Source organism: Betta splendens, chromosome 1 (assembly GCF_900634795.4).
Source record: "Betta splendens chromosome 1, fBetSpl5.4, whole genome shotgun sequence".
NCBI classification, from domain to species: Eukaryota; Metazoa; Chordata; class Actinopteri; order Anabantiformes; family Osphronemidae; genus Betta; species Betta splendens.
The window spans coordinates 4,402,758-4,420,087 of record NC_040881.3 but is presented as its reverse complement, the minus strand read 5'-3'; the positions used below and the strand labels follow the sequence as shown (position 1 = coordinate 4,420,087).

Sequence of the window (17,330 nt, the reverse complement as noted above, 5' to 3'; positions counted from 1 at the left end):
GAAGACGCGCTGTCCTGCTGGACCTCATCTTCTCTGGTAGGAAAAGGCACAAAGCCTGTAACTGTTCACTGTGGAGATCTATTTATGAAACATGATGAATATGTAAAGCTAACGATAAAACCTTTATGAGTACAAATAACAGACGCTGATGCTCACATATTAGTAATTTATCCCCTGAGAGCGCAGAGGAAAAATAACTGTCAGTAACTTCCTCTATCTATTAAGAAACAAAAGTCTTAAAGTGTTTTTAAGATCAGTTCTGGACTATAAAACACTGTACATCACTTTTTACAAACTAGCCTCATCTTCATCCCTCCTCCTCCTCCCCCTCAGGTGTGGCCTGCTTCCTGTGGTTCGTTGGCTTCTGTTTTCTGGCCAATCAGTGGCAGGCGACATCTCCAGATGAGCTGCCATTGGCCCAGGGTTCTGACGCGGCCAGAGCCACCATCGCGTTCTGCTTCTTCTCCATCCTCACCTGGGTCTGTAGGCCTATACCTGTGTGTGTGTGTGTGTGTGTGTGTGTGTGTGTGTGTGTGTGTGTGTGTGTGTGTGTGTGTGTGTGTGTGTGGTGGTGAAACTGTGGCGATGCTGGGAGGCTTTCAGGTGTGAATGTGTGAGTGAGAGAGAACAGTGAGACAGAAGATGCTCAATGATCATGAAAATGCGGCAGGACACTGCATTAAACATCAGCTGTGACGCGGAGGCCGACGGGCTGATTCATGGGGCCTGTTGAAACCATCAGCAGAGCCCAGCAGCCATTCATCTCCCTGTCAGAGGGTGTGGAGAGGTTAAGCTGTAATCGTGTCAAGGATGTGAAGTACAACACAAAGGAGCTTATTTTAGACTCAGAAGCCACTTTCTTTCAATGGTCCTGTGATCAATTATATCAGCGAGCTTCTGGAGGCACAAAGAAGTGAACTCCAACTCTTTCTGCAGCCGTCTAATTTTACCTTCATCCTCGTGACCCTCCTGATGCGCTAACTCAGGCTAGCTTAGCTAAGCAACCTAGCTAGCCAACCTAGCTGAGGCAGGTGGACTCACACCGACGTGGCCGAGTCCATGTCAGTGACGACTGGTGGCATCAGAGCGCAAACGCTGACGAACCCGTCGGCAGCTAATTGGCAAAAAAAAGATTGTGTTGGCATCATCGTCCTGGAGGTTGTGGACAGAACGTTCGCCTTTGTGTTTCCAGCATTTCATTCAGTGGTGTAACTAACGGCCTGTGTGTGTGTGTGTGCGTGCGTGTGTGTGTGTGTGTGTGTGTGTGTGTGTGTGTGTGTGTGTGTGCGTGCGTGCGTGCGTGCGTGTGTGTGTGTGTGTGCATGTGTGTGTGTGTGTGTGTGTGTGTGCGTGCGTGTGTGTGTGTGTGACAGGCTGTGCTGACGCTGAGCGCCCTGCGGCGCTTCCTCACTGGCAGCAAGACCAACCTGTTCACATGGCAACACCTGGAGCCTGTGCCCAGCAACGCTCGCGCTACACCGTACCCCATCCCCAACGGCGCTACCATAGTAACCACCAACCCCTATCAAGCCCCGCCCTTCACTGAGACCCTGGACCCCCAGAAACTCACACAGCAGAGACCCATTGCTCCAGCGTTCTAGAGCCAGACGGACAGAACCGAAGGACGGGAGGAGGAAGAGGAGGAGGAGGAGGAGTCCGACGTCTGGCTCTGATGACCTCCTCCCTCACTGTTCAGCAGCTGTCCGTCGTCTATTGGGTGGGGTGTGGGGGGTGTGGGGGGGTTCTGGCGGGATTTGGGGTCATGTGACGTACGATCTCTTTTCACCATGGCAACTGCTGGCTCAGCTTAGTTCGTTGTAACTCTGTGTCCTCTGTTCATGCACACACGGATATGGACGCACGTGAAAACAGCTGTATCCCCTCGCACCTGGAGACACGTGTACATACACCTGGGAGACACGCGCACACCTTAACTGCATGTTCATATGGTGGAGTGCAGGTCACCATAGCTGTAGAGCAGTGATGCCGCTCCATCTGCCTTATTACGTATGTTAGGTCCTTACTGTAGGGAAGGAGACGAGGAGGCCAGTGATGCTGCATAGCTCATTTTATCTGCTTCCATTTGTCCTCAGTCAATCTGACAAGTCTCAACCAGCGGTGCAGGCACGGAGCCTCCCATTGGCCGAAGTCCAGACAGACAGGCAGCTTAACCAATGGGTCGTGAGTAAATGGGACGGAGGCATATCTTGTGGTGTAGATACAACTTCAACTGGCGGTGAGAACAGAGGAAGGGCAGTTAATGCATTCTGAACGCTATAGTGTTTCAGTGTGAATTATTTACGTGATTCAATATTTTATTGTGATATGCTGAAGTAATAAAATATGAAAAATAAACCTTATTCACCACCACATCCACGATGAGAGCTGCGTGTCTGCGTTTGTTCTCATCGCCTTTAAACGATTCCCTTTTTGCAGTGTGAAAAACGGTTTTTAATATAATTACACACCGAGACCAAAATGCGCGGATGTGTTAGGCATATTAATCAACATCTGCTCAAAGACCATAATTAGATATGGTGCTCAAGTTATGTGGAATTCATTAACGGCAGCAGGCAGCAGCTGCATGTTAGCTTTATTTTTAGATTAAGCAGCTCATGTTGAAGGGTTGTGACCCCTCCTACTGTGTTTTTAATCTCTGTGTAAAGGGGCAAAGCAGAGATTTAGAAGCAAGGTTATGGAGCCAAATGAAAGTCAGACAGGAAGTGGTTTTATTCCAGCGCTGTCCAATCATGTCACTACAGGCAAGCTTACTGTATAGCATTCCCCCGCTGCAGGAACATTACACAACACCATCGTCAGCATCATTATAATCAACATCCTGCAACACGCTCGTCACCCATCGACACAAGCGCCAGCAGAAACACTGACATTCAAAAATGTAGAAAGTCGTCTTTGCAGTGCTCGCGTCATCGCTGCTGTGTTAATAAAATATAATCTTGGCCTTTTTCTACAAAGTTGTACATGCCAGTAATTCACCTGAATGAGCCCTTCTGCCCGCGTGCGTCCACGTTTCGCTCCGGTCCACGCCTCTCGCGACAGCGCGAGGACACGGGCCAGCTCCGGCTTCAGACGACAGGGGGCAACGGAACTCCATGAAACTCTGATCGCATGCTTCACGCTCGCCTGCGTCTGAACTACCTCTACCCTGAGAATACTAAGACGGAGAAAGGAAGGTGGAGGGGGGCGAGAAACTAAGCGGGGCGAGTGTTTGATCAGGGCGGGGGTGGCCAGGAAGAAGCGAGGTAGACACTACTATAGCCTAGGTCACACTACATGACTCTTACTTAGAGGCTCTTACAGCGAATTGACTTTCCTGCCTGTCAGGGTCGGGTGGATTCATGTGTGGGAGAGAAATCCTCAAAAAAATCGAAGCTCTGAAGACACCACACGCCTGGCGGCAGTTTACTGTGGATCGAGAGGTAAGAAAGATCAGAGTAGAAGTCGTGTAACACCGGAAAACTCCCATTCGGTTAAATATATGATTCTCATTTGATGCACTTTTAACAAGCTGCTGTACAAGTTGCTGTTTCTGAGAAATACGCTTTATAAAATCACACGGTGTGCACTGATTCATATATGTGTGCAATCACAAATTAAGCTGTTTATTGTAAAATGTGTGCAAGTTTACTACTTAGAAATTAAATCCTAAACATAAGCTGCAATTTATGCACCACAGAGAATGAGATTTGGGAACTTTACTGACAGTAACACTGAGTGTTATTCCAGGAGAAGATGAGATTCTGTGAGCGTGTGTGACCTAGAGGAAGATCCAGAGTTGCAACTATTTTGATAATCAATGAATCATTAGTTGTAATTCGGCAAAAGATATGCTGCGTCAAGCCTTAAGCTTAAGCCGTCAGCTTAAATGTGACAGTTTGTCACTTTGCTTATCTCACATCATAGTGAATTTAATATCTTTGGGCCTGGTTTGACAAAAATACTATTTAAGAAAGTCACTTTGACGTTGAAGTAAACAGATTGTGCTGTATGGACACGATGCATTTTTAGATTCACGGTTGAAACCACTGTTGAGGTCCCAGCTGCGTCTGAAGTTGGGAGCACATTTTGTCTTGTACTCTGACCTAGGCTTAAGGATAGAAGTACGGGCCGAGGGAGGAGCGCTAGCAAGGAAGGTTAGTGTCTGACTAAATACAGCTGGGGAATGACTGCTATGATAGAAGAAAAGGAAACGTGTTCTTTTGTGCATCTTGTGTGCAAAAAGCACAAAGGGGTCAAGTCTTTGAACACATACACGCGCAGTTTGAAAGTGTTTGCTTCAAAAACCCTGTGAAACTCTTGGGCGCGCTTAGATGAGGGCCGGCCGGACACGGGAAGCAGGCGTCCGCCGGGTTTGGCCCCATCCGGCGCTGTAGCTGCACATGCTCCTCCTCGTTAGACGACAGCCCATCCCACCGCCGGACGCGCTTAGCCGTCCACCGATCTCCCCTCCGCTCGACCAGGAGAGAGAGACGTGGCGTCGAACGACAGCGTCCGCCTCCGCAGCTCCGCGTTGCTGTCCGTCGGCTGAGCCGGCGGCGGCGGCCTCGTCCCCTGCTTCCTGTTTCGGACCGACACCGGGGACACCGATTGGCTGAGGCGGCTCCTGTGCTCCCCGGGGGTCGGGGAAAGGTGTCTGCCTTTGTGCGCGTGGACAGAATTGTTAACACGGCCGACCTCCTGGTCAGCGCCGGCCAAGCGGGGTCCGAGGTCGGCCTCGACGGCTCTGGAGCCACAGAGAGGAGCTGATGGAGTGGATTCACCGCCGGGGACCTTCAGGCCCGACAGGCTCTGCAGGCTCGCGGGCCTCTCGGCGCCTGTTTCCGGCCGGGAGGCGCAGTCGGCCTCGTCGGGCCCAGGTTCCTGTGCGGTGGACTCGCTGTGGCTGCGGCTGTGGCTGCGGCAGGAGATGACCCTCTGGGGGTGTGCGTATTTGAGGGTGTGGACGCTGGACGAGCGCTGGCGCGGCGGCGTGGACGCGGCGACGGGCGCCGGCAGGCGAGGCTCCGCCAGAGAGTCGACGGAGCCGCTCTGGTCCAGCGAGTCGCAGCGCACGGCCTCCTGCAGGACGATCAACAGACTGGGCGTCAGTCAAATACAACAGGTTTCTGGCAAAGTAGAGATAGAACGGGACGTTATTAAAGCAGAAACAATAATTAGGTGTTTTTTAACTAAATTTCACATTTTGTCTTTTTTCACTTTGTAATTACTGCTGTTTTGTTTTGTGTAAATCTTTTTTGCCAAAGTAACAACAACATTTCTAAAATGTTCTTTGGTTGATTTTATTCTTGAAAAACTAACAACAAGCAAGAAAAAAGCTGAGTTAAATTAGAGGATGACAGCGATGCAGACACGAGGCAGCGACTTGCTTTTCACTATGATTAATTACACAACTCAGCAAGTTTCGAGTCCATGAATAATTTTCCATACTGTACAGAAATAAAGTGAAATCAGTAATTGCAAAAGAAGAAAAGAGAAATAAGAAGTGAAAGAGAAAGAGAGAGGAACAAAGCAATGAGCAGAGAGGAACCGATAAGAACCGACCTGTCTGCGCAGCTGTCGACTCGCGGTTCGAAACGACGCCAGCCTCTTCGGGGCCGAACTGTCTGGGACGTAGGAGGGACTCAGCTTGTTTCTGTCCAAACTGTCCTCAGGACTGAGCCAACGAGAAGGACGACTGACGGCACTGTGGGTGGGACTCTGTCTGAGTGACGGGTGTCTGTCAATGCTGTGGCTGTACATGAGCTTTGGTCTGTCTGCGCTGTGTTCCTGGTTCAGTCTGTATCCGTCCATGCTGTGAGCCGAGCTCAGCCGGTGCCTGTTGATGCGGCGCACCGGGCTGAACCGGCACCCGTCCATGCTGTGGGCCGAGTTCAGCCTGCGTCTGTCCGGCCGGTGCCCGTCGGCGCCGTCCACCGGACTCCGCCGGTCCACGCTCTGGGACGTGCTGAGGCGGATCGTGGGCCTGTAGCTGCGTCCGGACCCCAGCGAAGCGTGGCTGATGGCGGGCAGGGCCCCCGGAACCTGCAGCAGCGAGCCGCCGCCGCTGGAGCCGAGGGACGACATGGAGCCTGCGGAACACAGCAACAATCACATCACAAAGAAGGAGGCGAGGCATCTCCAAGGACAGAAAAACTAGAACCAAGCCAAGTTTGAACTGCAAACAAGAAGACAGGCTTTGTTGGTGAGGAGGACTCCCCATGACTCCACAAGCATTCTTGCGGCTGTATCACTGTAATCCACTGCCCAAAGGAACAGTCAGGGCCTCTGATATGTCTTGGAGCGTCTTTTGCTTTGATCACTGCATGAGCTTATTGAAATGTTGCCATTGTGAACGCATGCTACACAGTATTTATTTCTATTCAGAGCTGCATTTTATGTTGTATGGATGATTGGACCGAACCAAAAGATGCTGCAAAGCTTTAAGATCTGGACTCTGTGATAGATAATCTATATATAGGATTATGCTCAATGAGCCAGACTCTTGTGTTAATATCACTTTGTAAAAATGATGATTCTTATTTTCCGCTTTAATACCAGCGCTGCTCTTTGTCGCACATCACGTCTCGCCTGCCTTCGCTGCTACGTATGAAAGCAATCATGTTCACAGCATTTAGTTTGTGGTTGGAGCACAATAAAAAGCGGCCTACAAACAAACAGAGTACCTGAGTAGCTGTAGCTGTAGCCGGAGCCGGCTTCGTGGCCAATGGGAGGATAAGGGGAGCATCGGAGTGGCTGAACGTAGCTGTCGCTGGGGAGAGACAACATGCGTCCCATGCTCATCAGGTTGCCATGGGAACTCTCCTCATCCTCACCCTGCACCTGCCACATGAAATCATCACGGCTGTCATCGTTCTCGTAACCTCCACTCTCCTCCCATCCCCACACGCAGACACACACACACACACACACACACACACACACACACACACACACACACACACACACACACACACACGCACACCTGGGCAGGTGCGTCTCCGTTTGGCCCCAGGTCTCCGCCCAGGGACGCGGCGCTGAGGCGTCGGCTGGCCTCCTCCCGCTCCCTCTGCTCCTCCCGCTCCCTCCTCTCCTCCATCTCCTCCAGCTGGGCCTCCTTGTTGCTCTCCTCCAGGTGCTTCATCAGCACCGCCACGACCACGTTGACCAGCACGAACTGAGCCGTCAGGACGAAGGTGACGAAGTAAACGGGGGAGATGAGGGGCAGGTAGGAGAGGCAGTGTCGGTCCTGGGGGCGACACTCACGCAGCGTGTCCTGAGAAAGGCCGACAAGCACAAACGCATGGAAGCGATAAAGCAAGGGTTAAGGTGTTCTCAAGGTAATTCACTGCAATATGCTGTATTTGCTCTCCTCTCCAATAGGGGGAGATGTTGATCTGAGCGGAAGACGATCTGGAGCCTGTCACTAAACCATAATACACTTTCCCAACCCTCTAATGTCAGCAGCTCTTAGTCTGTCATAAAAACAGTGATCTGCTCTCTGCTTAATGCAACGCCTGTCTTAAAACCAACACTCAGAGACACACACACGCACACACACGCACAGACACAAGCATGGGCTTTGTCATCTCTCCATCTTCGCAAAGACTCCCACAGAGCAGAGGCGAGCAAGAGAAATAACCTTCATAATCCCATTCCAGTTGTCCCCGGTAGACACCCTGAAGAGTGTGAGGAAAGCCATGCCAAAGTTGTCAAAGGTAGCGTGGCGGCTAAGACCCTCGCACGGGTTATCGTCGGAACACTCTGAAAGAGGATGAAAAGGGGAGAAGTATGAGAGGCGGCAAGCGTAGGAGAGGGAGGCGAGGGGAGAGAAGGGAGGGAAATGTGTGTAGATTAGACCAAGATTAGATCACTGATTCTAAATTGACATAATTATTGTATATAACACAACGAAATGTATTCATGTTATGTAATCCACAGCAAGTGTGAGCTGAGGCGCGCACACACACACACACACACACACACACACAGAGTCTCGCATGGAGACGCATCAGCCACTGGCTCACTCGCATGCACACGCTCACGTGCTTGCACGTACACGCACACACACACTAACCCAGTTTTCCAAAGAGCTCAACTCCCAGAGCTGCATAGATGAAGAACAGCAACATGAAGAGCAGACCCAGATTCCCCACCTAGACAGACGCACGCACACACAGATATATATATATACAGTGAATGATACACCCAAAAAAACCACATGTACAGTATACGCCGAGAGGGACATGCAAACAGAGAGAGGGAGAGACAGAGAGCGCTAAGCCCCACTGCATCCGCTGCTTCCACACTAATAGGAGACTGAGGCTCAAGACTGATAGGTTCATATGAGGACCGGAGGTGCGTTTCTAGCCTGGGTCCAGTCCTTATGAAGGTCAAACACGCCTGTTTACTCGACTTTTACAATTAGTCACAGGGACTCGTCTTTGTTCGTGGAGACACGGGCTTGTGTAATTAGACGACACAAGTGTATTGATGACGCGCAGGGAGAAAAGGAGGAGACTTGGTGGGTGGGAAGAGCCCGGGCCCCGCTCTGCACTGGGGGTGCTGTGTAATTTGGATTTGGAGAATGTAACATGAAAAAAAAAATGACGGCGGGGGAGATTTGAGCAGCGGACGAGGCCTCACACGGTGTGTACGCGCCTTCTGGCGCTGCACCACCTGCCATCCTGCCTCCCCCCCGCTCTCGCCTCCCCCCTCCCATTCCCCCCAGGGATGCGGGAGCTGTGATAGATCCTTTCCCCCTCTGGTGCCACCATCCCACTCCACCGCCGTCTCATTCATCACTCACTACTTTAAACAGGTCTAAGTGTCTACAAATGGAGGCTACATGCAGCACGAGGCGCGCCGGCTTTCTAATATTTGCTAATTAGCGCTGAACACAAGTTCGTGTGAGGCAGAATGTCGCCTGGTTTGAGGCATCAACTAAAGAGCGAGTAAAAATTTTCACCTGGCGTCTGCGCCGGAAAGGTTAAGAGATCACAGAAGTTATTACAATTTATCCGGAGGGCGACATAAATGTCTGCATCCAATTTCATGGGAGTCTATCAAATAGTTGAGTGGAGTTATTTCACTCGCAAAAACAAATATACAATCTCAAGAGGAGAGCAGCAAATTAGTTAGAAGCATCGTGGATGTTCTGATTCAGAGGAGTATTTGGCTGTGTTCCAACGCGGTGGACTCACTACTTGATGCTTTGATGTGGCGTCGCCAGTGAGACCAAAGCCAGTTTTGCTGCGTCGTGGAGCAGATTTGTACCGTACCGTATGGGCCCACACCTGCAGCAACATCTGCCTGTGTGTGAGATACTGTACTGTAAGAACTAAACCAAATGATTAACAGAGTTTCAGGATCCCGCCTTGGAGGAGAATAAACTGCTCTGTGGCTCTGATAAGCTTCGGACTGAACTTTCTGTCTCTTATGTTATGTTATCTTACACTCTTATGTTTTATCTCCTGACAGATAACAATTAGCAAAACAATGGCACCGAAGCAGCCGTGACACGAATCATCAGCCGCACTGATAAAGCCATGAATAAACAGCTAGCCTGTAGCTGCTCGCGCGGATGCCTTCATGCTTGTTTAGGGCTGTCGCCACGGTGACGGCAGCTGGGGGAGGCTGTGATGCTGGTGAATCGTGTAGGAGGCAGCTGTAAGACGCTACATGAAACAAGGTGTGTGCAGTTCATCAGATCCAGGCTGCACTAAACAGACGCCTGTGAGTGTGACAGAATCAGCGCCGCCTCTTACCTGAGGCAGAGCTTGCATCACTGTGTCCAACAGAGCTCTCATCCCCGTAGCCATCTTCAACAGCTTCAGCACTGAAACATTGTCACGTGTCAGCTCTTATCAGCCACGTATCCCCGCGTGTTTGCTTGCTGTTAGTTTTTCTCTGCCTGTGTCACGGCGCGCGTACCTCGTGTGATCCTCAGGACTCTCATGATGCGTATGATGGTGGGGTTGATGGGCAGGGAGGCGTTCAGGTCTATTTCCTCCAGAGTGATGCCCATGATGGACAGCAGCACGATAGCGAGGTCTAGCTGGTTCCATCTGAACACACACACACACACACACACACACACACACACACACACACACACACACACACACACACACATGCACATGTTCAGTGTCTCCGGGGGTGAGGCTGTGTTTGTGGGCCTCTGCTTTCATGTGACAGTACCTCTCTTTGAAAAAACGCTGCAGGCCAAAAGCGATGAGCTTCAGAATTGCCTCGATGACAAAAACCACCGTGAAGACGTAATTGCAGTACTTCAGAATCTCCTCGAGGTACTGCAGGACACACACACACACACACACACACACACACACACACACACACACACACACACACACACACACACACACTTCTAAATCCCACTGTACTGTACTGTACCGCTTCATTACTATGGTTCTAGGACAGGTGTTACCATGGTTACCTGAGGCTGGTTGTAGTGCTCCATGCTCATGGTGAGGAGGTTTGTGAAGATGATGATGGTGATGAAGACATCCAGGTAGTTGCTCGTGCACACGGTGTGGATGGATCGACGGAGCGGGGAGTAGTCTGCGTAGTACGGCTTCTCCTGGGCCCCTGCGTCACACACACACACACACACACACACACACACACACACACACACACACACACACACACACACACACACACAGGCACAGGCACAGCTATTAGAACACCAAATAAAATATGGGAGATGAAGTCACTGATGAAGCGGGTGCCAAGTGGTGCACTGCTGTGTGTGAGACTGCATGTGTCTGAAAGTGCCACCTCAGGAATTCAGGCCTATCCATCACGGGCACACGCTCGCTCTGCGTGGCACCTCAAGGTGTCTTTGGGCAGAAACCCTCGCCGTCTGCCAGACACTCCCCTGACGAAGAGGGAGGCACTACCACAGATTACACTGCAGACGCAGATGTATGTGGCCAAATTATGGCTACAAGTTACTGCCGTGTGTGCTGTGTGTAGAAAAACACATTATACCCACTATAACTACAGTGTGGCCAAAAGGATGTGGAAGCCTTGTTTATGTTTGGGATGAGATTGACTTATCCTTAAACTATGCCGCTTGAGCTGTGGGGGGTCGCAAGGAAGCTGGATCTGATCCAAACTGAGATTAGGATTAGGCTGAGAGGCGCGGAACAGTCTGGGCAGCTCTGCAGTCGATCCCAAGGATGAGTCATAGAGACACTTTCACACCTGAGGCCAGTTTGGACTGCAACATGAACTCACACCCACAGAGAACGAACCTCTTACTGATGGACAGATAATCATCGGCAGACGGACTAGTTACAGGTGGAGGAATCACCATTAATCCAGGTATTTTACCACCTAAGACTCTGTGACCTTTAAACCGTGAGGCTACGCTGCACGAGAGCCCGTCACAATTCAGCACAGCACCCAGAAAAGCAGCAGGAGACGTTCTCAGCGTACCCGGTCCAGGCTCACTCCACATTAGCCGATAGACAGTACGTCGAAATAAATGATCTCAACATTTATCGTCAGATAAATAAGGGTTCAAGCAAAACAAACCTTTAGCTTTTACTGAATTTTAAAACAAGTCATTATCTCTCTTGTTCTAAACTGATGCGTCCATAAATATTTCACATAATAATGCCCTGCTAACCTTATGGCACAAAATAGCAACAAGGCTCTCGCCTACAGGGGCTTGTTCATAAGGAAATCATTCCAATGTGATGTGGAACAACTGTGCTGGTCTGCACAGAGCTCTGACCTCAACCCCGTTGCAGCTCTGGGATCAGCTGTGAGCCAGCTCTCATCATCCAGCATCTAATCCTGCTCGTCCACCAGAGGCAGGTGCATGTGGCACGCCTGCTTCACTTCACTGATGTCCCTTGGAAGCAAGTCCTCCTTCTTTTTCTGCATTAGTGGATTAGTGTTTGACTAGTTTAATTGTTCTTAGTAGTTTCTATGATATCATAGAAGCAAAAAACAAGAAAAACTGATCCTGTCACTTATTGGTAAAAGCATTATTACATATTAGATGTCAATTTTCAACAAACAGAGCAAGTCTCACGCTTCAGAGATGTCAACGGCTCAAGTTAAAAATAGACTTGATGCGAAACGATAGCGGAGAGGGAGCAGAGCCGCATATAATCTGTGCGCGGGCCGCCCCAGTCAGGGGCAGAGTGGACACGGACACACCGCCTGCAATGGCAGCAGATTGCCTCCAGCAGCTGCAGTGCACCCAGAACTAATAGGGCGCTGGGAATTCTGCTGTTGTGGATGAATGGAGGCAAATCCCTGCAGCCAGTCCCCATAATCTTGTGGAAAGCCATTACACAGTGTGGAAAGCTGAGAGCAGCGCTAGATTACTGCAGCTTGTTCTAGAGCAGCACGGGTTGGTGCGATGTTCGATGCAGACTTTTGGATATGTGCTGTGTGACTTGCCCTCCGCCTCCCACCCCCCTCAGGCGTTCTCACTTCTCCTCCTCTTCTCCAGCCGTCTCTGTCGTTTCTCCTCCCTCATCCGTGCCTCCTCCTCCTCCTGCTGCTGCCGACACTTGTGAAAGTTCTCCACCACCACGCCCACAAACATGTTGAGCACGAAGAAGCTGACGATGAGGAGGAACGAGATGAAGAACAGCAGCATCCACGGGTTGTTGTTTCTGATTGGCTGCGGGAAACGGATGAGAGAGGGGGGGGAAATGGAAGAACAGAGGAGACGGAAAAGGAAAAGAGGAGGACCAAAGAGCGACAAAAGATGGTGAGGAGGAGGAGGAGGGTTGGGGAAGAGGAGGAGGAGAGAGTATAAACAAAAAGACAATGTAAGTTCTGAGTCAGCAGTAAAACTGCCAGCACTGTCAACTCACATCTATTTATCCATCTGCCTTTTTTCTCTCCTGAACTATTTTCCTTTCTGTTTAAGACAAACAAGATCAGCGCGTGCCAGAGACTGACAGACAACAGAACCAAAACACAGTCAGATGCACACACGCCGCACGTACGGATTGTTTACGCTTCCTGATTTCCATTTCTCCACCAACTCTCATTCTCATTCCTTATCTGTGTTTACTGCATGTGCGTTCTCACCTGCTGGTCCACGCCGACGGCATCCAGGCCGTCGTACATGATGCTGACCCAGCCGTCTTTACATGACAGCACGAACAGGGACATCAGCGCCTGGGAGAGCGAGGCACATATAAATCACCATCCTGCTATCAATCACCTCCCATGAGCAGGAGTCAGTCCAGGGTGTGTGTGTGTGTACCTGTCCCAGGTTGTCAAAGTTGTATTTCCGTCGGACCCAGCGGTATCCTGCTCCCAGGCACTGGGTTTTATTGGTGATGCGACTCACGTTGAGCCCCTCACAGTGGAAGAATTTCCCTTTAAACAGCTGCACGCAAGGACAGATGTGTACACAGAGATAAAACGGCACGAGAACAACGTAACCTCAACAAAATGTAAACAGCGCTTCATAAAGCGGATAAAACACTGATGTATCGGGCTACGCTGAAATTACTCAGCGAGAGCCCACCGTATGTAACCGCTAAGATAACCAGGCGCCATCTGGTCCCGTCGGCCTCCGTCATTACTAGCACACAACCCGTTTTCATTAGAGGATAATCCACTGGTCCTGTGTTTTTGAGAAATACATGCCTGTATGTTAATATTAGCCTCGGCATATTTGCTGTGCGAGCGTTAAATCAGAAACCTGTATAGAGAGGAGCTTACGGAACGCCTTCACGCTACAGTTAATGCCCTTTAGCACAAAAGTACTATTGAAAAGACACGACAAATACACTGAAGCTGTGGGTGACAGATACGAGCAGCAAACCACACCAAACATCAGCTGCATTAATAAATAATGAAGCTTAATATGTGGTTGTCCCTGTGCTTTAGTCGTAACACCATGTTCGTATGAACGAGTAATTTTCATTTTTAGGAAATTTGTGGCCTGAAGAGGTGAAAACATTTAGTATTTCACAAGATGAAAAAAGCAATTATGACTTGAAATCATGCACATGCATAATACACAGCAGGATAATCCTATGGATTGTTGATGCATCACTTTATTATATGTCATCATTTTATAATTGTTTAAAAAACATTAACCTTGCCTAAAATAAATAAATTAATTTATTTATTAATTTAATAAACTGAATAAAAATACAGTTGAAGTTGGATTTAAGAAATCCATCCTCAGCACAATCCCCCTGTAGTTTTACCATTGTTTTTTTAATTACTTCCAGGGACTGGTGCATAATCAGCAGCTCATTTGCATTAACTCCCAGTTTTTCTCTTGACTTTTTATTACCTGAAGCATTTTCTGAGCTCTGCCTCATTTAATCTGAACCACTGTGATGAGTGTCTTCTTGCAGCGGAAAACACAACAAGATTTGGATGTTTGGAATCATAAAACTGTGTAAAATTGAGTTTAAGTGCTCCTATGAAAATCGTCTAGAATGAATCCTCACCTGAACTCCTAATATTCCAAACACAATGAAAAAAGCACAGCAGATGAGGACAATGTTCCCAATGGGCCTCAGAGATGTGATCAGCGTCTCCACCACCAGTTTTAGGCCTGGAGCTCGACTTATCACCCTGAAACACACAACAATACACAAAGGCAGGCACCAGATGAAGCCTCCGCCGTAACCACAAGAGGGAAACCACTGAAGCACCAACCTAAGAGGTCGCAGCGTGCGGAGCAGGCGAAGCACACGGAGGATTCCCAGGATTCGATTCCCACCTGCGGACGCGATGGAAACCAGGATGTCCACCAGTGACACAAACACCAGCAGCCCGTCCAGGACATTCCAGCTGCTCTGCAGGTACACGCCGCTGCCAAAGTACAGGCCCATGGCCACCACCTACGAGACACATGTAGGATCAGCAGAATTACACAAATAAGGAGACAACACAAGGTGTCAAAGCAATTCTGATCTTCTTATGGGAAGAAAATCACCTTTTATACATGAAAATGAGAAATTTACTTTGGAGTGAGGTGCCTGTTTGTTGTTATGGTTACCTTAATCATCATTTCACCCACGAAGATCACAGTGAAGATGTAATTGGAGACACTGAGGAACACCCGCTCCTGCACGCACACACACACACACACGCACGCACGCACACACACACACACACACACACACACACACACACACACACACACACACACACACACACACACACACACACACACACACACACACACACACACAGAACGAAGCCCATTAGTCATTGTAAGGGCGTCCCAGTAGTTTCAGCTAACGACAGTAGCCGCAACGAGTCCAGAAGAAATGTAATAAAAGCAGGGACAGCACATGTTCCTGTAATGACTCCCAAACTGCTCCTCCATCAGCTAATTTGAGCTGTAGACAAGTGCTTGTGTTGCGCCGTGAGTGAGTGAGGGAGCATTGGCTCCAGATTACAGGTGTGGGTAGTGGTGCAGCTGTGTGCTGGTGCGCTACCATGCTGCTGGGCTGAATGTCAGGCCTCTCCAGGGCAATTGTGATGCAGTTGAGGAAGATGAAGAGGAGGACGATGTGATCGAACATCTTGTGACCTATGACCCTCTGACACCACAGCCTGAACCTGCACAGAGGCACAAAGAGGGTCCTCATCAACAGGACAGCTTTCTGACCGGGTTTAATTAATAAAGGTAAAAATTGGACGACCTGAGCTCCAACAATGACACTTTGCTTGTGAATATTTACACGTGCTGTGGTTCAACCCACACTAAACCACTCAGGGGCACATCAGAGCATGTGTGTGTGCCTTCGTACCGGTTTTGAGGAGAGAACAGATACAGAGACCACTCCTCGTGCTCCAGGCACCACTGAGGCTCGTACGGCTCCAGAATCTTCTTCAGCTTCTTACATAAACTCTGAGAGGAACACAAACATTTGCAAACAACAACATGAGTTCACTACTGTACGTCTGCCTGAAACAAATAGTATGTACTTACGTATTCCCATCATTCAGATTAGCCTGTTCAAGTATTTCTGAGGCTACAGGAGATATTAAAGCCTTCAGACAGAGCAGGTTTTGCTCTTCTGAACAAATCTAAATAAGTATTAATGACTTTATTTAATAATTTATTAATATTAAATGTTAACTAAAACAGTTGTCGTCACACATAAAGGTAACGCAGTAAACTGCACCTCCTCAACGTCCTCCTCCTCCGGATCGCTGTGGTAGTGCGTCGCCGTGGGCGCGTCGTCGCAGCAGCGCTCGGGCAGGTGGAGCGTGGTGCCGTTGCAGTCGTGGAGCATGGGCACCTGCAGGTACTCCTGCTGGTCCAGAGACTGCTCCCGGCTGCTGTGGTCGGAGCTGGTGTGCGTGTCGGACAGCAGCGACTCCATCTCCCCCGACTGGCTCTTCCTGTGGAGGCCGGGCGCTCGGCCCACGCTGGTCCAGCTGGAGCGCCGGCTCTCGGGCCCGCTCTCCCACAGACACTGGGAAGACATCTTCAGACAACAGGGACGTTTAGCATGACTCCTGAAAGGTTAAATGTGTAACTACAAAAGCCACGTGAGACAAAATAGAAGCGTGGGACATGGGGAGGGAATCCACCGTCCATCGTCAGCTCAGAGCGTCGGCCTGATCACAAACTTGCCATTTCCTGTCTGAAGCTGCTTTCAAAGAATGACAGATGATCTTCCACTTTCCCCGAATTGGAATCTGACAAATGTTTAGCTCAGATGACTTAAACAGAACCACAGAAACCCTGACCAAAGAGTCTATTCATTAACTTTATTAAGCCATCCCATTTACGACGACCACAGTAAGACAATCCCAACGCTGGCAGCAAGATGTGGCTCAGACGAGCAGGCAGCAAAAAGAGCAGCAACGCATGTGATTTCACCCTGCGCTGCACAGGTTACACTCCCTGTTACGCCTCAGAAAGCACATTTTCTCCCAGGATAATTTTGACACAACGTGATGATTTCTTTGGAACAGTATTTGACATATTCACACACCAGGCCTAGACACGAGGCAGGACAGCGACACAGGGAAGACTGGCGTTTGCAGTTCAAACAAAGCGATTTGAAAGTAAAATATCGGACCAAAACAAGGTTAGGATCAGATCCCAAGGCTTGGAAGTAGATTCTGATGAAAGTGAATCTGTGTCCTCCTTCATCTGTGATTCCTCTTCCCTTAACCAGACAAACCAAAGTCTAATCCATCAGTAATTGTACTATGAAGCCTCAGAAGTAAACTAGTGTTTGCAAAATGTTTTATAAGGAAGAACATGCACTTGATTAATTAAATTAAAAAGTTGCTTTTCTCATTAGTAGAAATTAATTATTAACTATTAATTAACTTGCTGTTAT

General features: G+C 49.3%; 2 protein-coding genes across 6 annotated transcripts in view; one reads left to right on the top strand and one right to left on the bottom strand.

The window, feature by feature from the left end:
- The window catches only part of LOC114852860 (synaptogyrin-3-like), a 3,546-nt gene extending 1,174 nt beyond the window's left edge, over positions 1-2,372 (top strand). Inside the window, exons 2-4 of the mRNA XM_029145526.3 lie at positions 1-36; positions 334-479; positions 1,374-2,372. The exon at positions 1-36 is cut by the window's left edge and continues 199 nt beyond it. Of these exons, the coding sequence (XP_029001359.1) occupies positions 1-36; positions 334-479; positions 1,374-1,601 (410 nt within the window). The 3' untranslated portion in view covers positions 1,602-2,372. The remainder of the gene's footprint in view (positions 37-333; positions 480-1,373) is intronic.
- A 1,232-nt stretch (positions 2,373-3,604) lies between these two features.
- LOC114852751 (voltage-dependent T-type calcium channel subunit alpha-1I-like) overlaps positions 3,605-17,330 on the bottom strand; it is a 35,529-nt gene continuing 21,803 nt past the window's right edge. For 2 of the 5 annotated variants that reach the window (XM_055509263.1, XM_055509265.1), the window contains exons 18-36: positions 16,158-16,463; positions 15,780-15,880; positions 15,465-15,588; positions 15,020-15,088; positions 14,677-14,861; positions 14,466-14,592; positions 13,259-13,384; positions 13,081-13,170; positions 12,472-12,664; positions 10,454-10,605; positions 10,198-10,307; positions 9,931-10,064; positions 9,765-9,835; positions 8,075-8,153; positions 7,640-7,761; positions 6,983-7,273; positions 6,684-6,840; positions 5,563-6,089; positions 3,605-5,079 (exon numbers count right to left, since the gene is read on the bottom strand). In XM_055509263.1, the coding sequence (XP_055365238.1) occupies positions 4,447-5,079; positions 5,563-6,089; positions 6,684-6,840; positions 6,983-7,273; positions 7,640-7,761; positions 8,075-8,153; positions 9,765-9,835; positions 9,931-10,064; positions 10,198-10,307; positions 10,454-10,605; positions 12,472-12,664; positions 13,081-13,170; positions 13,259-13,384; positions 14,466-14,592; positions 14,677-14,861; positions 15,020-15,088; positions 15,465-15,588; positions 15,780-15,880; positions 16,158-16,463 (3,597 nt within the window). In that variant the 3' untranslated portion in view covers positions 3,605-4,446. Of the gene's footprint in view, positions 5,080-5,562; positions 6,090-6,683; positions 6,841-6,982; positions 7,274-7,639; positions 7,762-8,074; positions 8,154-9,764; positions 9,836-9,930; positions 10,065-10,197; positions 10,308-10,453; positions 10,606-12,471; positions 12,665-13,080; positions 13,171-13,258; positions 13,385-14,465; positions 14,593-14,676; positions 14,862-15,019; positions 15,089-15,464; positions 15,589-15,779; positions 15,881-16,157; positions 16,464-17,330 lie in introns of those variants that run through there. The other 3 variants (XM_055509269.1, XM_055509277.1, XM_055509272.1) reach the window with 3 other exon arrangements.